Here is a 25074-nt window from a genome sequence, read left to right on the forward strand (position 1 = left end):
TTTAATTGGTTAAAATAACAGAACTTTTAATTTATCAGGATGTAAATATAAAATATATTTTAGCCTCGATGTAAATAGCTCACCATGATTAAAAGAATTTGTTTTCAAAATTATTTATTTTAATTTAAAATATGTTTTATTAAATATAATATTAATATTGACCATGCTTTTACTAAAGAAAAAAGAAGAAGATACTCGCATTAGAAAATGAACAAATAAAGGAAGCATTTGATTGCGTAAATAAAATTAAAAAAAAATCAATGTACCAATATGGGTTAGATTATAATCCATGTAATAGACAGTGAGTTAAGATGAGATGACACGTCATTAAATAATAAATAGCATAGCAAATGACAGAGGAGATGGAAGTTGTTTTTATAAAAAAATGATATGCTCAAATAAAATGGCATTAAAATTCATGTACTCGATTTAGACAAAAAACCCTCTTAAATTTACCAACTTTATTTTATAGAAAAAGGTAAATCTTTCAGAAAGTAACCTTTAATGAGCGAAAGATGAGGCTAAATGGAACCATAATATAAAACTTCTATCAGAACAAAGAAAAGTTAAAACCTCACCAAAAAGAACAAATACTAATCAATCCCAAGTTTCCACATGATTTCACATGTTTCGGTTCACTTTCCACACAAAACAACTGAAAAATTAACAACATTTTGCCATAAAAGGGTGTATATATAAGAAAACTACAAGAAGTACCACGACGAAAGGCTTCTTTTCCAGAGAAGAGGTCATCCCCCTGTTCCTTGCATAGAGACAAGCACACTTGATGCGAGGTTAGCTCTAATAATTAAAATCAAAATTCCACGATAGATTACTGGAAAATGAATAAAAAGAAACGTAACATGCAATAAACGATAACCCCAAGCGCAACTTAGGTTCCCCATTTCGAGCACTAACCTTCTTAAGATGCCCTTTAAAAGAGCACGACCGCAAGTCGTTCTTTTTCTTTTTCACAACTTAGACAATTCAAACACTGGGTTGATACTTGATAGCTCAAAGAAGTAATTCCCTGGCCATGGAGTTTCGGCAACACTTGTGATTTTAAATTTAAAAACAATGCCAACGCCTAGCAACCAACTTTCAGAGGTGGATCCAGCAGTTCAAACTATAAAAGACCTAATGAGACAACACAAACCTTCACTACATTCAGGTGATTACAAGGGCCTACAGGGTAGATTCTGTTCTATTCGATGTTCAAAATCATGGATAAACCCTTTTCTTATCCCAGAAACTTTGTAGGAAACCTTTCATGAAAAGTCACCCTAAGTCTACAAGCATCCTCTCATACTATCCAACTTTCGCCTAATAACCACCACCCATAAATGCCACTATAATGTAGAGGACAGTGCATTGTTTATGCACGTGCCCACTCTATGCAGAAATTGAAACATCTTAAAGCGCCAAAAGAAACCGAAACCGCTTTGATTGTCTTTGAAAGTGGTTGTCCCTAAATAAATTTCAACATTGTTCTCTACCCAAGTGTGCTTCAAGGTATTTTACAATGATTTTGCTTTGTAGAAAGAGAATACCATTACCAATTGTTCCAAGTTTTGTCTGGAGCTTTTTTTGAGGAATATCAGAAGGTACATTATAACTCACTCAATTTTTTTCCTTTAATCACAAGCTCATGTAAAGGCAACACATTGAAGTCACTAACTGATGTACAATGGATTCATCTCCCCCCTGCCACCCCAAGAAAGAGAAGGAGAAATGAGCAAATCTGATTTCCTTAAAAAAACACAAGGAATGCCAAAGACACCTGGTGGATGATATGGAAATCAGCCAATAAAGAATTCTAGGAACCTCTTAGTTTTTCTAAAATCAGCTAGCCAACTTGTACCTTGCAGATAAGTTTTCTAAGCCTCTTGGTTTCCTAAGATCAGGATGGCTATCCTTGCCAGTTTCAACAATCAAATGCTTTATCATTAAGAGGATGAAAAATCTACATAAAAATTTCTAATTCGGTGATAAAGAAAATTCAAATCATCAATACTAACAAGCAAAAGTTTGCAACTTACATCTTTTTGTTGAACAAAACCTCACCACATATATAAATGACGCTGAGTAAACCTTTCCGCTGAACTTTCAGTCTTTTTGTTGTATGCTTCGCCCAAAAAGACAGGTCGAATTGAAAATATCTATTATAAAAATTTCACCAGAAAATAAAAATCAACCTATCAGAGTCAATGAATTGAGGCCACATTATGCAATGCCTCGTGCTACCAAAATAATCAGCACTACTAGAATTTCATCAATAGAGCTACTGGGAAGCAGCATTTTCATTCAATAAAACACAAAATCTGTTAAGAAATTTAGTCACCAGCTGGAAGAAATGCATTCTCTGACAGCATGGTCGGTGGGATATATTATCCTTTATTTAAGGCACTAACAGTATCAAATATAAAAGATGTGGTTGAAACCACCCAAGAAATGGAGAAAAAGACAGCACTAGTAGCCATTGCTTCAACTTGCTACCTTCTAACCAAGAAACCATCACACCATTCAAGTACCAAAAATATGAAGTTATCTCCACACAGCACAACCATCCCTTCCTTTTATATAAATCCATGTATCACAGCTCTTCTTAATTAAATGCTATCCTCACATATTTGCTTCCAAGAGGTCAGTGCACATATCTTCTCAAATAATACAAACTATCAAACAAAATTTGATTCAGGACTTGCCTATGAAACTCAAAACACTAATTCAATTTCCTAAATTTTCTAAGAATTTCAAAATCCACTTCAATTCCCTTGAATCTTTACTAACTTTATTCATGCAGAACACACTTGCATCTCAGAAAATTATGCTGCAATTGTTAGCAAAAATTGGCCATGAATTAACGACAACTATTCTTAATAATGCGTAATTTTCAAGCTTTATTCTTTCAACATTGAGAATCAAGTGGAAATACTTGCACCATTCCAACTTAAAGTATAAGTAAAACATAATCATTCAGTGGCCAACATAAAGATTGACCAACCATATCAATCATAAATTAAATGGCACAAAACAATTATAAAGTATTGTCATGTAGTTCTAATTTCAGTATGACATAAGAAGCAATCTCCTTCGTTAAGAACCTAATGAAGTTCCAGGTTCATCCATATAGACATTAAAAGATGGGATATATAAATCAAACAGGGAAAAAGGTTAAATGAGCTGGTTGGCCAAGAAAAGAATATTCAACATTCTTGCAACAACAAGAAATGAGGACAAGGATGTCTACAGCACAGAACATGACATTAATTAACATGAAGAGAGAAAAGCTAGAGTTTGATCAGCTACAAACATCCAAAATTATCTCCAAAGTAGTTAAGAAACTATTGCGGTCCTATAGAAGTAAGTTATCACGTGCTAAATTGAAACTTCATTAGATATAAGCATCAAAAACTTTATTAAATCTTAAAATTTCAGGACTTAATGATTTGCTTGAACGAAAAAGAGATGTCAAATGTCTTGCTAGTGCCATTAACAATGAAGTTTGAGCTACAGACAACCTATTGTAATTTTGCTGCCACCTTTAGAGAAGTTGAGCAGAGTGGTCATTCCCTGTCAAAAGAGTTGAGGCTACACTATTTGAGTTCGACAGAATTGCATGGCACCATCAAAAACTACCTAAAACCCCGAACTTTAGACAAGGAAGAAAACCTAGTCTGGCAACAGTGCTAGTGCCTTTCCTCAAAAGCTGGGTTCTACAAGCAATCTATGGAAGTTTGATTCCAAAAACACAAGTTGGATACAATACATGTTTCAGTACCACAAACCTAGTTAAATACCCAATTTAGCTGACCTTTAGAATTAGTTGGGTAGAGTTATGAATTGAGCAATAGCAACAAGATCAACTCAGATATTCAGGGATCGCAATGATTAGAGGTACAATTCAAAACATCCTAAGAAAATTCCATCTCAAACAACTGAAGGTAACCAACACATGCACAATGAACTAATAAGATCAGACTGAATTTCAAATAGATAATTAAAGATAATGTAACATAAAACTAGCCCATTTCTAAAATGAAGATTTCATTATCAAAAACCAACAAACTTAACTGCCACTGAACTTCAGGTCTGAAAACTCTTCTTTAATGAGGCAGCAACCTGAAATGACAAGACTGGCATAAACCAATGGGAAAGCAGAAAATGGGCAATGGAAGGTTGAATCACCACTGTTGCCAAGTTTAAAATACCAAAAGAACAAAATTAACTGCAATGAGTCCAATGCAATTCAAATTTCCAGGCACCACCATGACTCAATGCTTATTCCCCTGTCCCTCAAAACTGGCATTCCTTAGCTTGCTTGTATCTTCAAGTGAGGAAGGATCACTGGGAGCTCTACAAAATACAGCAGAAAAACAGAAAGAGTAACGGAAGTTTCTGACAAATAAATCTGAGGGAATACACTGGTGGAACTAGCTTACGATTTGTGCTTCTTCACATTCTGCTTAATGGTTACAACCATGTCCATAGCCATCTTTTGGTGCTCCCTAGTCTGTGAATGCAAGTCCAGGCCTTCAACTGTTTCACAGTCAACTTTACAGATACGACACCATCCCATGCTTGATTTCCTCTTTCTAGAGTTTTCAGAATACTGCAAATCACTCTAAGAATACCAAAGTAAATAAACAGATAAATATAAATATTGACCATAAAAAACAATCAAAACTTTACGAAGCAAATTCAATTAGGATACATATGCTCTTACTCTGCCTCCATGAATCTAAAGATTGCAATTAGTTTTGAACGAGAACCTTGCAAAATAAATTAACCTGATAATATTTTAACAATACAAAATTAGAAAACTGGTACTTACTGCATAGCTTCCACCGAAGCTGCTTCTAAATCCAGGCTCGCCAAGTTGTTGATGATACAAGTTCCCAGGCCCAGCCAATTCTCCCATTCTTGCATGACCAGGGAAAGAACCAAAGCCACCTCGCTCTCCCAACCGCAAATGACTACGCGGGTTATGAGGACCCAAACGTTCACCCCTTTGCAAATGGGCTGGCCAAGCATCATGACTCATTAGATCACCACCCAAATGCTCACCCATGTAAAAATTACCAGGAACATTAAGCTCACCCCTGCGCAAATGGCTAGGAAAAAGTGGAAACCTACTATCAAGAAGAGAACTAGATATTGGATCACCAGACCGCTGCGGAGCTCTGCCATCAATATCATCTAGGCCTGGAAGGGCACCGAATCTCTGCATAGACATGCCAGGGTAATCCCTACCTGGACTTCTAGGGGCCAAATTATCCAAATCACGGTGATCATATCCAGGCATTGGGGGCCCAAGGAAACCAGGATGGGTTCGAGCAAAATCTGTTCGGCCTGCTAGATTGTCATGAAAACCTAATGATCCTTCAGCTTCACAGCGATGCACTGTTCTATCATGATGGATGGGAGGAAAGAATCTTGGAGGAGCAGAGCCACCCAGAGGTTCCATGTTCAACCCTGAATCATAATTCAAACCATGGGATCCCTTGTCAAGATGTTTTGGTGCTCCATCCACACCAAAACCATGAGGACCCCTATCAAGAGGCCTAGATGAGGCGAAGTGACAGCCAGATTTTGGAACTGGTTTGGTGTCCAAACTGGAGGGTGCAGTGAAATGCTTCAGATCTTCTTCAAACTCTCCTTGATGAACATTGCGACGTGCAGGGTCATGTGGAAAGGGATTCAAATGCTCATCTGGGAAAGACCTGAATCTGTCTGAACTGGGGTCTTGGGCCCCATTCATTCCCACTGCATTTGAAAGTATGCCTTGTCTACCACCTGGATAGTTGGGCCTCTGATTTCCAAACATTGAAGTTTCATGGACATATGAAGATGTTCGCTCACCTTGAGATGTGGGTGCATGAGTATAAGGCCCTTGAGGAGGACCATAATGACTTGACATGTGTCCAGGTGCCAAATGCGACGGAGGATGGCCAGGCAACTGCATGTGACGAGGAGGTCCATGAGGAGCTTGAAGCAACGAAGGCCCAACTGGCCGTTGTTGAAGAGCAGCAGGCCCCTGGTGAATTGGAAGAGGGTGCAGCTTTCCCTGGTTAACAACTGAAACTGGTTGAGATTGCATGTGACCATTTGGAGGGAAGCCTTCAAAACCTTGAGAAGTCAGAGTTTTGTCCTTCTGCGATTTCTTACTTTGCTCTTCAAAGTGTGATGGGGCAGTTTCCAGCGAAAGTCCATCCTTACCATCCATGTATTCTGACAAAGAGAGCTCCACCTTTTTTTGGTCAGCATTAGAAATATCTTTCTGCTTATCAGTAAAATCTTTATGATCTTTCACCTGCTTAATTGAAGGCTCTCCATTTGCTGCTGCAGGCGCTTCTGGAATATCCTTGGCTTCACCTGTGGGTTTATTCTCGTCATCCACTTGCTTCAAGTCACTTTCAGATTTTATGGTTTTCATCTCACTTGCATTAGCTCCAAGACCAGCATCCAACTCATTTAATTCCTTTTTAATAGTTTTATGAGCAGATGATTCACCTTCTGCACCTTTCTCAATATCACCTTGCCTTTCTGAAATTGGTCTTGAAGCAACCCAAGACAGTTGTTCAGACGAAAATTCAACTTGGTTGTTTGTCTTTAGAATATTTCCAGATTGCTGGTTTGCACCAATCTGAACCGGTCGGGCCTGCATGACAGCAGTAGATTGTGGATATGACTGCACTGATAGCACTCCATGAGGTGATAATCCAGTCCCTACTGCAAGGCTTTGGGCTTGATGAGGATGTGCACCACGAGGCAATGGAACATTTTGTTGTGGATGTGGATAGGCATGAGAAGGTTGTTGGAATGACTGGACCGGTCCGCGAGGGTGTAACTGAGTCTGTGGATGCTGCTGCTGCACATACAGACCTTGCTGATGCACTTGATTGTGAACTGCACCCCAGGGTTGTCCAGGAAAAGGCTGCTGGTGCTGTAAATATTGCTGATGCATTGTTTGCACAATTGGCTGCATGACAGGGCGTTGTTGAACAGGAAGCCCAGGTTGATCTGCATGAGAATGAACCGGCTGCTGTTGTGCAGGGGGAATACTTGGGACTTGAACAGGTGAAGGCAGCAAACCTGGTTGTTGTGGGGTTTGAAATGTAGCATGAGATTGTGGTGGAGGCAATAAAGGTGGTTGTTGAATGAACTGACTCTGCATTTGAACAGGCTGTTGTGACTGAGGTTGAGGTCCACCTTGAGGATGTTGAGGGGCTCCCAGCGGCACTTGTTGGTGAATCTGGGGCTGTAGATAAGAGTGATGGCCTGTCACTGCATGGGCTGAATAATGTTGAGGCTGAGGCTGGGGATTAGGATTTACAGTCTGGTTGGGTTGAGGAGCAAGGGGCTGGAGAACAGGCAGCGGAGTTTGTGACTGAGCTTGTACATGAGATTGAGGAACAGGATTCTTTTGAGGGTGAAGCTGAGAATTAACCTGTGCTTGAATTTGGGGCTGTGGATGCAGCATCTGCGAGGGAGGCTGTTGATATTGAGGCACATGTTGTGGTAGAGGCTGAGCTGGGTGGGGCTGTGTATTGGACTGAGCCTGAGGAGGTGGATAACCCTGGGCTGGTGGATTTGCTGGCAGTTGGGTCAGAGATTGTTGCTGAACTGTATGGTGAGTTAGTTGCTGTGGATTCACTTGAGCAAGGTTCTGAGGTAGAGTATTAATGGGTACCTGAGGTTGGGGTTGGGGGGGCTGAGCATGCATGCTCACCTGCGGTTGCTGGTATTGTGAGACTGCTTGCTGTTGATATGGGTAGTATTGCTGATAATGCTGTTGGTATGGGTCATATCCAGGATACTGCTGGTAGTATTGTTGATATTGCGGCTGCTGTTGATACCACTGTTCTGCAGTGGGTACACCAGCCTGTACTGAAGTCTGGGCCTGGGTAGTTATGCTGATTTGCTGGATGGTATCTTTTGCAGGTGTTGAGGTCGTAGAAGCTTGAGCCTGCGAAGTAGATGTTCCTGTTTGAATGGCAGCCTGACCTTGATTACCAGTAGTTGGCATACCTGTGCTCGTTGCATCCCGAGCACCCTCGGCAGGTTGTGGTTGAGGCTGCACACCCTGTAATTGAACAAGAAGAAAGTAAAAAACAATCTAACAAAAGTACAAACCGACTCCACAGTTTGAATCCTAAATAAATAGTTTCCCGGACTCACTGGACAGTTTTGAGCATGTTCCTGTACTTGTCTATGCACAATTTGAGTTCCACACCTGTTGCAAACTACAGGAGAATTACCAAAGGCGCATCCTGAGCAATGAGATGTGCACTCGGATAGAGTACCCTGCCACAAGCACCCACTCCTATGATACAAACAATGGACTGTTATCTTGCCAATGGTTTCAGCGAGCTTTTTATTCGATTCAATAAGCGGCTGCAATGAAAAATAAAAAAACAAGTGCATTAGCACGTACATAACACCACTGCCACAGCAATTAGACTCATCACCATGATATGCAAGGAAAAACCTTGGAATCTGCTTCTGTCACTAAGTAGCCGTCATAGGGGCAAGCTCGGGTAGTGCTCACAACATACGTCAAACACGGTTTGCAGTACAAGTGAGTACATTGTGATTGTAATGCTTCGTTTGGGTACACCAGAAGACGACAGACCGGACAAAAATACTCTCCGGCAAGAGATTGAATATTAGGTATACACTCGTTATCAAATCCCATAGTAAAGTATCAGTCTCTGCTTATTCAACTCCCAAGCAACATCAATCTATCCAACCCTAACAATACAATTTCTCATATCAAATTGCGTTTTCTTAAAGCTAAACAATAAACAATCGCACCGGGAGAAAGGGGAATACAGTGCGTAAGAACTCACATACCTGAATCTCGCAGGTTAGATAACCCTGGAAAAGGTAAAACAGCAGATTATTTGATCGAGAAATTAGAAATGGAAAGCGTTAGTTAGGGTTCAAATTGAAGAATCCAGGAGCGTGTAAATTTAACGCGAGTATCGAAGCCATTGGTAAGTAGAAAAGGGTAAAAGAGAGCACAGATTCTTGAAAAAGATTGTTCAATAAGGAGATGCGCCAGATTATTTGGTTGATTGGCTGGTGTGTGAAGGCTTCAAGATTCAAGGGGCGCTGGGCTTATTTACGAGGCAGTGAAAAAGAAAATAGAAAGAAAAATAGGAGACCCACTAGCTTTCACTGTGCCGTGCGTTTATGCTCGTTCTTTTGGCTATCGCTACACGGCGTCGTTATGATTTTTAGCTGAATGTTTTCCTGGCCTTTTTTCTTTAATTTTTGTAGCGTCGAAACGAAAAAAATCTCCTCACTCTAAAAAATTAAATTGTTAAAAAAATAATAATTAAATTAATTAAAATTTTAAAAATACTTACTAGTTTTGATATTATAAACTTGAAATTTTAAAAATACTGAATTAAACCAAACACAAACAAAAAAATTAAGCCAAATTAGAAAAAACTAAACCAAATCAATTTAAACAAATTTTTATCCTAAAAAACTAAATCAAACTCAAAATAATCAGCCTATCACCACTGCTCTTTAGTCTTTTTTATTGTACTCTTTCTGAAACCACGAAATATATCGAGGAATTTATGTTTTATCAAAAAACTTATTCATTGATAAATTCATCGTACTGTAAATTATTTTTTTTCCACTTAATTAAAACAATACCCTTTTACCTTTCAGAAATTGAGAGATTTAAACGTTTATTTGTTTCTTTCTAATATATTCTTCAACTCTTATTGTGTAATTATATTTATTAACATTCTTTTATTTATAATATTCTTGGAATAGGTTAACAATCTCATTAATACCAGATAAAATATAAACAAATCATTATTCCAATACTACATGCAATGAAATTATAACTTGTTGTTTGAGAAAATAATTGATACTGTCAACAATATAATATAAGATAGTATATTATTAAGAACCATACTGAATAATGTTGTATAATTTATCTATTTTAATAGCATAATTTTTTAAATAGTATAAGGGATCCTCCATACAAGCTGATTTGGGATTTTAAAACTTCTGTTTTTTATGACCTCACACTGTTAACAATAAATATGTTAATTCTGATCAGGGTGCTACTTAATTGGTCAAGTTTTAGATTTGTTTTTTGAAGATTACTCATTCGAGTCCCACAAACTTCATAGTCACTGGAGGATTGTATAATCGTTAACTTTAAGGCTCGTGTAATTAGTCGAGATGCGCGAAAACTAGTTTGTACACCTATATTAATAAAAAATATAAATATTAAATTAAAATTCATGATTCATTAGTTCCTAGTAAAAACACATACATATTTAAAAAAATTAATTTGAATTTTTTAGTTTAAAACTTTTTTTCTCAATTATTTACGTCTTAAATTTTATTTTCTTCCGTACATAAAAATATTGGCTATCACTCGAATATCTTGTACTCCGTAGTGCACAATTCAAAACCATAAAACCCAGCTGGAACTGCATCATCTATATTATATTCGGATAATTGCACTACTATACACCAACTTTTTAATTTAAATATTATAATTTTAATTATCACTATTATATTATTAAATAAATAATATTTTATATCAAATATTTTTTATTATTCTATTAACTTATCTATGATTTCATCACGTATAAAATTTATCTAATAAAAACTATAGTTTCCATAGTTTTTTGAGCATGTAACAAAATCACAAAAAATATCATTAGAAACAAAATTAAAATTATGATCAAATTTCGCAAATGGTACGTCATCATGTGATATCTTTTTAATTTATGTAGTGTTATTAAATAATATTAAACACTAGTTTTTCGAGTAAAACACAATTTTAAAAAAATAATTTTTTTTTTACTGGATCAAATGCAGTTCAATGAACAGTGGAGACACTGTTTACGTGAATAATGCCACGTAAAATTCACCTAGCATAGACGCAACAAAGATAGAAGTAGCTCTCAGCTGCTTTGAACAAGCTGACGATTTCAACATAAAATATATGCATCTCACACAAACAATAAATTGAGTTTTCATATTATCAAATATGTTATTTACAAGATTTACTTTAAAAACTAAAATTACCGCACAAACAAACACCCTCAACAGGATGAAATTAGCGAGGCTTAAACTTCATGGGAGCAAGTGTGGTATGCTTTAAAGGTTGAAAAATATTTACGACTGTAATCTCGTTAATCATGTTTGGTTGCATTTATCCACGGAAGGGCAAAAACACGAAAATACTTGTATTTATTAATAATTTAATTAGTTTTACTAGTTTATAACTAATTAAGGCCATGTTTGTTTCCTGAAAAGTAGTTTTTGAAAAACTATTTTTCAAACTTTCTTGTGTTTGTTTGTCATTAGAAAAATTGATCAACGAAAAACACTTTCCAGTCAGCAGAAAACACTTTCTAGTCAACGAAAAACACTTTTCAGTCAAAGAAAAATTTGGTTTAGTTTTCAGGAAAGTGTTTTTCCTTTCAGCTGTGTTTGTTTTCTAAAAAGTGGTTTCCGGGAAATCATTTTCCAAACTTTCTTGTGTTTGTTTGCCATTAGAAAAGTTGGTCAACGGAAAACACTTTCCAGTAAAAGGAAAATTTGACTTGGTTTTCAGGAAAGTGTTTTCCTGAAAAATTTGGGCGGAAAACACTTTCTGAAAGTTGTGAAAAATATAGAAATGTCATTATTTACTGATTATATCAAATTTGATCCTCAAACTTTTGATTGCTATATATATTTTGTTTTGAATATTTATTTTTCAATTTCATCTCTTAAAATTTTATTTTTATATTAACTTTGTTCTTTATTTTTATAATTGCTATTTGCTTTTTCCTTATCATATTTTTATTGAAATTTTTTATCTATCAAATTTGGTCATCATTCTTTTGATTGTTACTTATTTTATTTGAAATAATTTATGAAATGTTGATTATTATTATTTTAATTTCTTCATCTTTCATCTTTTTATTTTTTTTAGATTTGATCTCTATTATTTTGATTATTATTTATTTTATTTGAGATAATTTATGAAATTATATTTTTTTTCAATTTCATTCTCATTCAACTTTTTAATTTATAAGATTTGTTCCTCATTATTTTAATAAACTTGAGAAAAATAAAATATTAATAAGTTATTTTCCAGCTTATTTTCCATGACATAACTAAACACAGAAAAGTGGTTTCCAACTTATTTTTCATTACACTACCAAACATCAAAAAATACTTTCTCGGAATTCACTTTCCCGGAATTTACTTTCCCTAAAATTCATTTTCTAAAAAAAAATTACTTTGTAGCAAACAAACGGGCCTAACATAAACTAAGCTTTCTAGTATTTGCAATGTAACTGAAATTAATATAAACAAATCATTATTCCAATACTACATGCAATGAAATTATAACTTGTTGTTTGAGAAAATAATTGATACTGTCAACAATATAATATAAGATAGTATATTATTAAGAACCATACTGAATAATGTTGTATAATTTATCTATTTTAATAGCATAATTTTTTAAATAGTATAAGGGATCCTCCATACAAGCTGATTCGGGATTTTAAAACTTCTGTTTTTTATGACCTCACGCTGTTAACCATAAATATGTTAATTCTGATTAGGGGTGCAATTTAATTGGTCAGGTTTTAGGTTTGTTTCTTGAAGATTACCCATTCGAGTATAAAATTAACTTATCTATGATTTCATCACGTATAAAATTCATCTAATAAAAACTATAGTTTCCATGGTTTTTTTGAGCGTGTAACAAAATCACAAAAAATATCATTAGAAACAAAATTGAAATTGCAATCAAATTCTGCAAATATTACGTCATCATGCGATATCTTTTTAATTTATGTAGTGCTATTAAATAATATTAAACACTAGTTTTTTTAGTAAAACACAATTTTAAAAAAATAATTTTTTTTTTTACTGAGTCGAATGCAATTCAATGAACAGTGAAGACACTGTTCACGTGAACAATGCCACGTAAAATTCACCTGGCATAGACACAACAGAGATAGAAGCAGCTCTCAGCTGCTTTGGACAAGCTGGCAATTTCAACATAAAATATATGCATCTCACACAAACAATAAATTGAGTTTTCATATTATCATATATGTGATCTACAAGATTTACTTCAAAAACTAAAATTACCGCGCAAACAAACACCCTCACGGGATGAAATTAGCAAGGCTTAAACTTCATGGGACCAAGTGTGGTATGCTTTAAAGGTTGAAAAATATTTACGACTGTAATCTCGTTAATCATGTTTGGCTGCATTTATCCACGGAAGGGCAGAAACACGAAAATACTTGTATTTATTAATAATTTAATTAGTTTTACTAGTTTATAACTAATTAAGGCCATGTTTGTTTTCCGGAAAATAGTTTCCGGGAAACCATTTTCCAAACTTTCTTGTGTTTGTTTGTCATTAGGAAAATTGATCAACGGAAAACACTTTACAGTCAACAGAAAACACTTTCTAGTCAACGGAAAACACTTTCCAGTAAAAGAAAAATTTAGCTTGGTTTTCAGGAAAGTATTTTCTTGAAAAATTTGGACGGAAAACACTTTCTGAAAGTTGTGAAAAATTTAGAAATGTCATTATTTGCTGATTATATCAAATTTGATCTTCATACTTTTGATTGCTATATATATATATTTTGTTTTGAATATTTATTTTTCAATTTTATCTCTTAAAAATTTATTTTTATATTAACTTTGTTTCTTATTTTTATAATTGCTATTTGATTTTTTCTTATTATTTTTTTATTGAAATTTTTTATCTATCAAATTTGGTCCTCATTCTTTTGATTGTTACTTATTTTATTTGAAATAATTTATGAAATGTTGATTATTATTATTTTAATTTCTTCATCTTTCATCTTTTTTTTTAATTTTTTAGATTTGATCTCTATTATTTTGATTATTATTTATTTTATTTGAGATAATTTATGAAATTATATTTTTTTTTCAATTTCATTCTCATTCAACTTTTTAATTTGTAAGATTTGTTCCTCATTATTTTAATAAACTTGAGAAAAATAAAATATTAATAAGTTATTTTCCAGCTCATTTTTCATAACATAACCAAACACTGGAAAATATTTTCCAACTTATTTTCCATTACACTATCAAACATCGGAAAATACTTTTTCGGAATTTACTTTCCCTAGAATTCACTTTCCAAAAAAAACTACTTTCCAGCAAACAAACGGGGCCTAACATAGACTAAGCTTTCTGGTATTTGCAATGTAACTGAAATTAATATTTTATTCCCTTATGGATTGAAATCATGATTTTTTTTTTTTTATAAATTTTCAATTTGATTTTCTTAATCAAATTCTCCACTAAATATGAATCTGTGTTTCCCACATGTTATACTAACTCGCTTTTTTCTGTTCAAAGTTTGGAAGTTCTGAATGAAAAGCATAGAATCTGTCACAGTAATGTTAGAGGAGTCTACTCTAGGGAGCTTATCATCATATTATATTATTATTATATTATAATTATAATTATTAAACTATAACTAAAAGAGCTCAGTCTTTTACTGTGGACTGCACAGTACAGTCCACAGTAAAAGCTGAGTTGTCATTTTTTTTTTCTTTTTGTTTTTTTTTAGGTTGTTTTTTTCTTTATTTTTCTGACTCCTTAAACATTGTTTCTTTAGGTGGGGTTTTTCTCTCTTTTTTTTAATTGTATTATTTTTTTAGCTATTTTTTTTATGTTTTTTGGGATTTTTTTTTTGCTTCTTTCTTTCTTTGTTTTTTTTTCTTTTATCAAAATTTTTTTTGATTAATTTAGTTTATTAATGTTAAATTTTTTTATTTAGTTATCAGACTTTCATGACATGTTTTTCGGATTTAACGGGTTAACCTGGTTTGACAAGTTAACCTAGAATTTTTTTTTTTTGCTTTTTATTCTTTTTAATTAATTTTTTGAGTTTAGTTTAGTTTGTTAATATTAAATTTATTTCTATTTAGTTATTAGGCTTTCATGACACATATCCCAAATTTCACGGGTTAACCTGGTTTCACTGGTGAACCCAGTTAATTCTGGGTTGACCCGTCAATTTTTTTTTTTTTTTTTTCATAAATTTTTTTGTTTAATTTAGTTTGTTAATGTTAAATTTTTTTTATTTAGTTATCAGACTTTCATGACACAAATACTAGGTTTAACAGGTTAACATGGTTTGACGAGTTAACCTGAAATTTTTTTTTCTTTTTAATTAATTTTTTTTATTTAGTTCAGTTTGTTAATGTTCACTTTTTTTTTTATTTAGTTACCAGACATTCATGACACGGATCTCGGGTTTAACAGGTTAACTTGGTTTGATGAGTTAACCTGAAATTTTTTTTTTTTGCTTTTTTTTTTTCTTTTTAATTATTTTTTTTCGTTTAGTTTGGTTTGTTAATGTTAAATTTCTTTCTATTTAGTTTTTTTTTCTTCTTAGAGGTTTTTTTTCTTTTTACTTAATTTTATTTAATTAATTTAGTTTATTAATATTAAATTTTTTTCTAAGTAGTTCTCGGCTGATACCTTTAGTTTTTCTTTTTGTTTTTATGCCTTTGACTGTGGATTGCACAGTGCAGTCCACAATGAAAAGGCTGATGCCTTTTTTTTTTTTTTAATTAAGTTTTTTTTGTTTAATTTAAATTATTAATGTTAAATTTTTTTCTATTTAGTTATCAAACTTTCATGACATGAATTTCAGTTTTGACAGGTTAACCTATTTTGACAAGTTAGCCCAGTTAATTCTTGGTTAACCCATTAATTTGTTTTTTTCTTTTTAATTATCAAACTTTCACGATGCGAATTCAAAGTATGACGGGTTAACTTGGTTTGAAGAGTTAACTCAATTAATTCATATTTTTTTTTCTTTTTCTTCATTAGTTTTTTTCTTTCTGTTGGTTTTTTTTCTTTGTTTTTTTTTTAACTAATTTATTTAATTATCACATTTTATGACACGACTTTGCAGCTAGACCCATGTCCAATGCTATTGAGTCTGGTATTGCAGTCCAGACACTTTTATGCTAAGGGTTAACCCAAGTTTAATGTTATTATTAATATTATAAATATTACTCTTGAGTCAGGCGTTACAACCAAACATAAGACTTTTGGTTATAACTTTGCAAAAAAACCTAACACTTTTAGATCTTGGCTTTTTTTTTTTAAATGAAAAAAATAATTGACCCGCGGCATAGCTCGAGGAATGTAACTAAAACACATCAGTGTTTTAATGTGAATTGCAGTGCAGTTCACAGTAAAACATTGATTCTTTAGTTTTTTTTTTGTGAGCTGTTTTTTTTTTTAATTATAATTTAGCTATTGTTTTTTTATGTCTTTTGGGTTTTTTTTTTGCTTCTTTCTTTGTTTTTTTCTTTTTATAAATTTTTTTGTTTAGTTTAATTTATTAATGTTAATTTTTTTATTTAGTTATCAGATTTTAGCAGATTTTTTAATATTTTTTATTTAGCAGATTCCAAGGTTTTTGGATATATCTTTGCAGAAATACCTAATACTCTTAGATCTTAGCATTTTTTTAATATTTTTTATGCAAGGAAAAAAAAATTAACCCGTGGTGTATGCCTTTGTTTGTTTTTTTCCTTTTCTTTTCCTTTTTAAGCTTTTTATTGTGGACTGACAGTGCAGTCCACAGTGAAAAAGTTGATGCCTATAGTTTTTTTTTTTTTTTGCTTGTTTCTTTTTTTTTAATTTACTTAATATTAAATTTTTTCCTATTTAATTATCAGACTTTTATGACACGAATCACAGATTTGATGGGTTAACCTGGTTTGACAGGTTAACCCAATTGATTCAGATTTTTTTTCTTTTTCTTCGTTAGTTTTTTTTCTTTCTGTAGGTTTTTTTTTCTTTACTTTTTCCTTTTTAATTAATCTTTTTTTTTTAATATAGTTCATTAATAGTAAATCTTTTTTCTATTTAGTTATCACACTTTCATGACACGAATTTCAGGTTTGACGGCTTAACCTGATTTTGTCAGATTTTTTTCTTTTTCCTTATTTGTTTTTTTATTTCAATTTCATCTTTTAATATTGTATATAGTCCACAGTGAAAAAGCCGACGCTTTTAGTTTTTTTCTTTTTTATGCCTTTCACTATGGACTGCATAGTGCAATCCATGGTAAAAAGGCTGATGTCTTTTTTATTTCTTCTTTTTAATTAATATTTTTTTTATTTAATTTAGTTCATCAATATTAATATTTTTCTATTTAGTTATCGACTGATGCCTTTAGTTTTTCTTTTTTTTTTTCCTTTTGCTTTTTGGCCGTTTTAATGCCTTTGACTGTAAACTACATAATGCATTTCATAGTGAAAAGGCTGATGCCTTTTGTTTTTTTTCCTTTTTAATTAATTATTTTTGTTTAATTTAGTTTGTTAATGTTAAATTTTTCCTATTTAGTTATCAAACTTTCATGACATGAATCCAAGGTTTGACGAGTTAACCTGGTTTGAAGGATTAATCCAGTTAATTCATATATTTTTTTCTTTTTCTTCATTGGTATTTTTTTCTTCCTGTTGGTTTTTTTTCTTTGTTTTTTCTTTTTAATTAATATATTAATTATCATATTTTTATGACACGACCTTGCAGCCAGACCCACGTCCAAGGCTGTTGGGTCTGGTATTACAACCAGACCCACTTAAACTTGGTCCATGCAAGTTTAATGTTATTATTAATACTATAAATATTACTCTTAGGTCAGGCGTTGCAGTCAAACCCAAGACTCTTAGGTATAACTTTGTAGAAAGACCTAATATTTTTAGATCTTATTTTTTTATATATATATTTTTTTTATGCAAAACAAAATTAATCCGCGGCATCGATCGGGTCATGTAACTAGTACAATACTTTAAATGGTATGGAGGAATCACTGTTCCCCCACACCCAAAAGCATTGTGGATTACAACAATAATCCACACTGCATTCCTCTTCTTTTTTTTCTTTTGCTTTTTTTCAATTTTTTTCCAACTTTCCCTTTTTTTTCTTTTTTTTTTTCCAAAATCACTTTCCTTTTTTTTCCCCCACTTTCCTTTGTTTTTTTTTTCATTTCTTTTTTCTTTTTTTTTAAAATTATTTTAGTTAATTTTACTTTTTAAATATTGAGTTGGTTAAAAATTTCGCTTTGTAATTTTTTTTCTTTAAAATATTGTGGATTTCTGCGGTGTTTTTCCACATAGTTTTTCTATTTTATTTTTTTATTTTTCAAAATTATATTTGTTGATTTTTTTTTAATATTGAGCTAATTGAGAATTTAGTTTGTATTTTTTTAAAAAAAAATTGTTGATTGCTACAATGTTTCTTCGCATGGTTTTTTTTTAATGATTTTTCTCTGAAATTATTTTTTTTTTATTTTATTTTTTAATATTGAGTTGGTTAAAAATTACAGTTACAATATATGAGGAAAACACTGTAACTTTCCTCGCAAATTACTATGGATTGCTATAATGTTTTTTCCCACATAGTTAATTTTTTTCCCCCTCTTTTGTTATGTTTTTTTTTTTCTAAAATTGTCTTTGTCAATTTTATTTTTTAAATATTAAGCTGGTTAAGATTTGCAATTACAAGTTTTTCCTCACAAAACACTATGCATTGATATAGTTTTTTCTCGCATGTTTTTTTTCCAGTTTCTTTTGTGTTTTCTTTTTTAGTAATATTTTTTTCCAAAATTATCTTCGTTGATTTTATTTTTTTAATATTGAGTTGGTTAGAATTTAACTTTGTAATAAATCTTAATAATACGGGGAAACCACTATAACTATAACTTTCCTTAAACAACATTGTGGATTGTTACATTATTTCTCCACATGGTTTTTTTTTTTTCTTATAATTTTTTTAAAATTATTTTTGTCAATTTTATTTTTTTAATATTGAGCTGTTTGAGAATTGTCATTACAAATAAGGCTAAATTATGCAGGGAAGCACTGTAGCTTTCATAACAAAACACTGTGAATTGCTACAGTGTTTCCAACATGATTTTTTTCTCTTTTTTGTGTTTTTTTTGTTATTTTTTTTTAATATTGAACTGATTAAGAATTTAGCTTTGTAATTTTTTTTAAACACTGTGAATTGTTGTAGTGTTTTCCCATATGATTTTTTTTATGATTTTTTTTCAAAATTATCTTTGTCGATTTTTTTTTAATACTAAGTTGGTTAAGAATTATAATTACAATAAAGTTAAATCATATGGGGAAAGCGTTGTAGTTTTTCTCACAAAACATTGTGGATTGCTACAATATTTCTCTAAATGGTTTTTTATTTTATTTTATTGGGAAAAACACTATAGTTTTCCTCACAAAACATTGTCAATTGCTACAATGTTTTTTCTCATGGGTTTTTTTCCTTCTAAAATTATCTTTGTTGGTTTTTTTTTTTTTAATATTAAGTTGATAGATAATTTAGCTTTGTAATTTTTTTTGCTTTTTATTAACAAAAAAGCTAAATCATGTGACGAAAACATTGTATCTTTCCTCATAAAATACTGTGGATTGCTATAAATCATTTTGTTCAAAACCTAAGTTTATTTTTTATCACCAACACAATCTTTTTTTCCATCATGAAATATTTTTTCCATCATATCTTTAATTTTTATTACTTATCAAATACTAATTCATAATTATAATACTATTCAGTATATTAGTTTTATAAACTCACGGCACCGTGCGCACATATCATCTCGTATATACTATGTTCCTACCGACTATTCACACAAGCGCCTTACACAGCAGTGGATAGTGGGAAATCCAGTTGAAATGAAGAGTCGGGAGTAGAATTTATCTTGTCCTTGTTTGTGGGGACTGGAGAAGGCACTGGAATCTCACAATTAATGGAAGAATAGTCCTGACGCAACATTTCTGATTCCCAAGTAAGTTCATTTATGCCTTGCAATTCTCGAGGATTGTAAATGTCACGTAAAAAAATGAGGGGAGGGGAAAGGCAAGTATAGAAGTATTGTGATCCACAATTCAGAGTGTTGCACGAGGTGATATAACTCCATTAATTCCCAATAATAAGAAAAAACTCCTAATCCAAGGTTAAATTCAAGACTCCTTGAACAAGCTCATTTTTTTCTAAGGTTTTTTTTTTTTAACTTTGAGATTGATGGTTAGTCCAAGAACATTGATCCCCTGCATAATAAATTAAACTACAGTTCCAATTCACTGCATCTACTCTGAGGCAATCCAATAGCCAAGAACTTACAATAGTCGTGTAACCGGTTAGTTAATTGCTTCTTTCTTGAAAGAATCTTCCATTAACTTTGATTGTCTTTCAATCTTCTCTTAGATAAGAGCATTGATTGAACCATCCATTCCCCTTTCATGGCCTTTGATTCCAGTATAAGAGAGATTAACTGGGGTGTGTGCTGAGAGTGGGTGAGAAAAAGAGAGATATTGAGTGGTGTGAGAAATATTACCACCACTAAATAAAAGACTTTACTTACCATTGTTTCTCAGAATCCATACGTCACCACCTCCTGACTCCAGATTGAGTTGTCTGGTTGGCTTGCTTAAACGCCATTTCATCTCAATCCATGGCAACCATTAGCTTGAAGGCATCTGTGGACAAGAAGAGCAACAGAGTTGTATTTGTTGAATCTGACGAGTTCTTTGTTGACATCCTTTTCAGTTTTTTGACAATGCCCATGGGAACAATCATCCATCTCATCAGTAATCTGTCACCGACAAATGGGATTGGTTGCATGAAGAACTTATATAAAAGTGTTGAAAATATAGATGTTAAGTATTTCCGGACTGAAGCATGCAAGGACATGTTGCTCCATCCTCATAATTCCGCTGCAGCTTATTGTAAGAGCCTAAAAATGAAAATTGATGACATTGATACTTCAAGTTTCTTTTGTTGCGAGAGTTCCCAATGTATTGCTTCTGGCTACAAGTTGTTGAGTCAATACAAAAATGTTTATTGTGGTTGTGGACGTCCCATGAGCCGTAATTTGAATCTATCATGCCCGGCTCCATCAAATAGTGGATCTGACGAAAGAAATCAAGGAGTGTTTGTCCAAGAACTGGCCCGATTTGTTGTAAGTGACTATTTTCAAGTGATGCCAGCATCAACTTCAGCAAGCATTTCTCTTCTTACAAAGCTTGGAGTCATGGATACAAGTAACATCGAGGAGAGGATTTTTGACATTGGAGTAACGGAGGTATGATCTAATATATGAGCTGTTGCAGTATTGTCTAGCCTTGTGCTATGTACAGGTACCCATTTTAATGTCTTTGTTTTAGGTCTTGGAGTTGCTGGAGTGCTCATTGGTATCAAGGACACCTCTGACCGAAGTTTTGCTTGCTCGTAAGGAAGTTCCCGAGTTAAGAAATGAAGATTCCCTTCAAAGAACCTCTCTTATGCGTGAAATACCAGAGCACCAATCAGAAATAAATGGTGAGACGTCTGTTAGGCTTGTGGTTTGCAAATCCAAGAAAGTGGTATGTTACGCAGAAGCGTCTAAAGATTTTGTTGATTTACTTTTTTAGTTTTCTCACCATTCCACTAGGGTATTTGATGAATGAAAAGCATGGTGGAAAATCAAAAGGATGCATTTACCACCTATATGACAGTGTCAGTGACTCGATGCTATGAAATACCTGAAGTCAAATGACATTAAAGAGATTCTTCTAAATCCTAAGATTGCACCTGGTTCTGGCTATAAGAACCAGCCACTAGGTGTTAAGGAAGCTGTTGATAACCAGCAGTACTACTATGATTGGCATACTTCCAAGCCAATAAGAACTGAAAGCATCTGTCCTCGCGGTTCTACACTCCCACTTTTAACTATGATGGATCCCAAATCACCCTACAAAGAGGGCACAGAAGGTGATGGATTTTTGCTAGATCCTGCAATGTTCACCGTAAGTGACGATCTTGTTGTTACACCAATATCGCCTGTCTCAGAACTATCTTTAGTACTGGAAAAATTGAAGATATCTTTTAATGACATCTATATCTGCGAGGTTCAAGTTGGCAGAGAAGAGGTAAGTCAAGCTACCTAAGTTCTGCACTCTCTTATTAGCCATGATATTTAATTAATTATAAAATCTTAAGAAAAATCAGGCCTGTCAACTTCATGCTTATGTCTTAGTTAATTTTGTCTTGATCAGAACTGTAAGTTTATTTATTTTGTATTCTATTTATTCAACCAAACAGATTTATAGGATAGAAGTGGCATAAAAACTATTTTACCTGTTCTTCTAAGATCCTTTTTTGTTAATGTCATTTGTTAAAATTCGCATCATATATAACAGTCTTCAAACAGGCATTTTCTTTTTCTGCTGCAGGCTTCCCGTCTCTTAGCAGCTTCTTTTGTATCTGAATCTGCTCTTACTGATACCTTCCTACGTAAGATGCCAAAAGATGCCTTAATTTCCGATGTTCTGAAAGAATAATCTTGAGGACATCTGTGTGCTTAATTGATCAAGTATATTTTCTGGTCATCTTGAACCTGGTTTTTTATTAATGTGTTAGATAGTCTGTCATGTACTGTCGGAGTATTATTGATTCTCAAGACTTTCATGTAAGGGCTTACATTTGTGTGCTGCTTTTGCTTCATAATACCTAAACTATAGCTGTTTTCTCTTTTGACTCGCTACTTGGTCGTATAATTGCCTGGAAACACTATTTAGAAAGGGCTTACAGCTCCAAATTGGCAGGCAGAGAGTATCTTGAACCACACCGAATAAAGCTGTCACTTGGTGGCAAAGCATACACTAGAAATTATACCTTCCGAGGAAACACAGTTTTTTTAGAAGTTCTAAATATCTATTCAGCGTTCCTGCTATCTTTCTGCAATCTATGATGAAGTCACAAACAGTATTTTAAGTTGGTCTGGACTATTTTGTAAGCTTTTCCTAACGAATCATTAATAACAAATGCCTTCAACCATAAAAATCGGAAACATAACTATGCCGGTGGAAATCCACAACATCGATGCCTTGGTACTTCAGTGTATGTAAAACATATTTGGTGATAAATGGAAACAGAAACTTTCAGATCAGATAACCTGAATCTCTTACTTGGAAATTGTTTAAAATTCCATTTAAATTGCAAGGCAATGTTATCTCCTCCAAATTGTGATTTCCTATTCTTAATAAATTTCTAGTTCATTTACTGAGCACAATTAGGTTTTTGATACGAAGGAATTTCAAAACTGGGCCCAAATCAAGGTATCCATTCCTAATCTCAGGCCTAAACAAAAGAATATTTTGACTTCATATCTCGTAACTATAAGTGATACAATCAAATAGTTGCACGCTTTTGGAACACTCAAGGAACAAACCAGTTTGAGAAAGGATCGAAGCAGGTGCTAGATTGATACACAGTAGTAGTGTATGAGCTTCTGGAATTTGTCAAGTTACAAACACTATTGAGTTGGTGTAGTCTATTTTATTTCGGTCTTCTGTTACGTGTCATAAGTTAGTTAAGATAACCCGAATTTACATAAGCTTTTTTCCCGACATATCTTTTCTCCTCAAAGTTGATATATATATATATATATATATATATATATTATCTTTTGGGATTTGGTTATTGGGCTCTTTGTGATTTTTTTGTGTTTTTTTTACGTGGGATTATCATAAGTTGTGGGTTAGTCAAGTTAGCTCGGGTAAACTTGAGGGTTTATTTTTTTGTTTTTTATTCATTTATTTATCTTAGGTCTTTTTTTTCTAGGCCTTTTTTTAAAAAAAATAGTTTTTTCATATTGTGGATCGCGTGGTAGTCGAGTTAACTTGGTTTTTTTATGTTTATATTTTTAAATTTTTTTTAATTGCATCCTTTAACATTAGGTTATTGAGTCTTGAGCTTTGTGATTCTTTTCGCTTTTTTTTTTTGGGTTATCTCGAATCACAAGTTAGTCAAGTTAATCGGGTGGACTCGGTTCTTTTTTTTTTTTTTCCAGTGTTTTTTTTATTGATTTAACTTTAGTCTTTTTAAAGGTATTTTTTTTTTATCTCGGACTTGCATAAAGGGTGGTAGATTTATCAAGTTAACCAAGGTTTACTCGAGTTATTATCCATCACCAAGACATCTTTTTTTTTTTTTTATATTGGAAAAAAATTAACTCGACCTATAAGGCAGCGCGGGCCACCAATCTAGTATAAAACTAAAGGAAAAGAGGGTTTCACTGTATTCCTCCTCGCATAAGACTATTCACTCGAGTTATTATCCATCACCAAGACATCTTTTTTTTATATTGAAAAAAAATTAACTTGGCCTATAAGGTAGCGCGGACCACCAATCTAGTTTAAAACTAAAGGAAGAGAGGGTTTCACTGTATACCTCCTCACATAAGACTATTCACTTGAATAGTGTTTTTTTTACTTCCATAGTTTTTCCTTTTGATCTATATTTTTTTTTCATTTTCATTTTCATCCTTTAATGTTAGGGTTTATTGTGGATTATGCTTCATAATTATTTTTTAATTTACTTTCTATGAGATTATCCTAAATTTATAACTTGGACTGCAAGTTTGATAAACTAACTCGTTTGACCCAAAAAATTTTCCTATTTTCATATGACTTTTTTTTTATCTCAAATTTGTCTTTCAAAATTAGATTGAATGAGAATTAAGATTCGTTATTTATTTTGGTCCACTTTCTATGAGGTTATACCCATTTTATAACTTGGGTCACGAGTTTGATAGGTTAACCCTGGTTGACCTGAATAATTTTTTTGTGCTTTTTTTTTAATTGATTTTTTTTTTCAATTTCATCTTTTAATATTGAGTTGATTTAAAATTGGACTCAATGATTTATTTTGATTTGCTTTCTATTAGATTATCTCAATTTCATGACATGGATCACGGGTTTGTCAGGTTAACCAATGTTGACTCGGATCATTTTTTTAATTTTTTAATTGATTTTTTTAAGTTTCATTATTTAACGTTGAGTTTATTGAAAATTAAACTTCCTAATTTGTTTTGATTTACTGTTCATGGTGTTATCATAATCTCATGACTTGGTATACGGGTTGATAGGTTAACTCGAGATAATCCGAATCGATTTAATATGTTGTTCTCTCGATGTTTATTAAAAACATATCACCTTAAATATTTATTTT

At 32.7% G+C, this 25074-nt stretch overlaps 2 protein-coding genes across 9 annotated transcripts; one reads left to right on the forward strand and one right to left on the reverse strand.

Moving 5' to 3' along the window:
• Positions 1–566: 566 nt before the first annotated feature.
• On the reverse strand, positions 567–9156 carry LOC118032919 (uncharacterized). Of its 8 annotated transcripts, none has more exons than XR_004684741.2 (8): positions 8857–9155; positions 8492–8754; positions 8182–8397; positions 4835–8086; positions 4443–4624; positions 4230–4356; positions 4075–4122; positions 567–2159 (listed from the first exon to the last, which is right to left on the reverse strand). XR_004684741.2 is itself a non-coding variant. In XM_035037717.2 (7 exons), exons 2-7 carry the CDS (start codon positions 8696–8698, stop codon positions 4275–4277), a joined length of 3861 nt encoding a protein of 1286 aa, XP_034893608.1. In that variant the 5' UTR covers positions 8699–8754; positions 8857–9156; the 3' UTR covers positions 567–4274. The 8 variants fall into 8 exon arrangements, 6 of the variants coding, with proteins under 6 accessions (XP_034893608.1, XP_034893606.1, XP_034893607.1 ...); XR_004684739.2 differs by having other exon boundaries at positions 4212–4356; XM_035037717.2 differs by having other exon boundaries at positions 567–4356; positions 4835–5022; positions 5101–8086; positions 8857–9156.
• Positions 9157–20474: 11318 nt separating this feature from the next.
• Positions 20475–22606, forward strand: LOC118032918 (uncharacterized). The gene is made up of 4 exons (XM_073411987.1): positions 20475–21166; positions 21249–21446; positions 21535–21992; positions 22296–22606. Exons 1-3 carry the CDS (start codon positions 20537–20539, stop codon positions 21598–21600), a joined length of 894 nt encoding a protein of 297 aa, XP_073268088.1. The 5' UTR covers positions 20475–20536; the 3' UTR covers positions 21601–21992; positions 22296–22606.
• The last annotated feature ends 2468 nt before the right edge of the window (positions 22607–25074 follow it).

The sequence above is a fragment of the Populus alba genome, chromosome 1 (assembly GCF_005239225.2).
Source record: "Populus alba chromosome 1, ASM523922v2, whole genome shotgun sequence".
Classification (NCBI taxonomy): Eukaryota; Viridiplantae; Streptophyta; class Magnoliopsida; order Malpighiales; family Salicaceae; genus Populus; species Populus alba.

Excerpts from the sequence above, each read along its gene's own strand:
- LOC118032918 (XM_073411987.1), top strand. The coding sequence starts at position 20,537 with ATGGCAACCATTAGCTTGAAGGCATCTGTGGACAAGAAGAGCAACAGA. Across the intron at positions 21,167-21,248 it reads TTGACATTGGAGTAACGGAG|GTCTTGGAGTTGCTGGAGTG; the intron begins GTATGATCTAAT and ends TCTTTGTTTTAG. Across the intron at positions 21,447-21,534 it reads TTTGCAAATCCAAGAAAGTG|CATGGTGGAAAATCAAAAGG; the intron begins GTATGTTACGCA and ends ATGAATGAAAAG.
- LOC118032919 (XM_035037714.2), bottom strand. The coding sequence starts at position 8,698 with ATGGGATTTGATAACGAGTGTATACCTAATATTCAATCTCTTGCCGGA. Across the intron at positions 8,087-8,181 it reads AACATGCTCAAAACTGTCCA|GGTGTGCAGCCTCAACCACA; the intron begins GTGAGTCCGGGA and ends GTTCAATTACAG. Across the intron at positions 4,357-4,442 it reads AATGTGAAGAAGCACAAATC|AGCTCCCAGTGATCCTTCCT; the intron begins GTAAGCTAGTTC and ends TGTATTTTGTAG.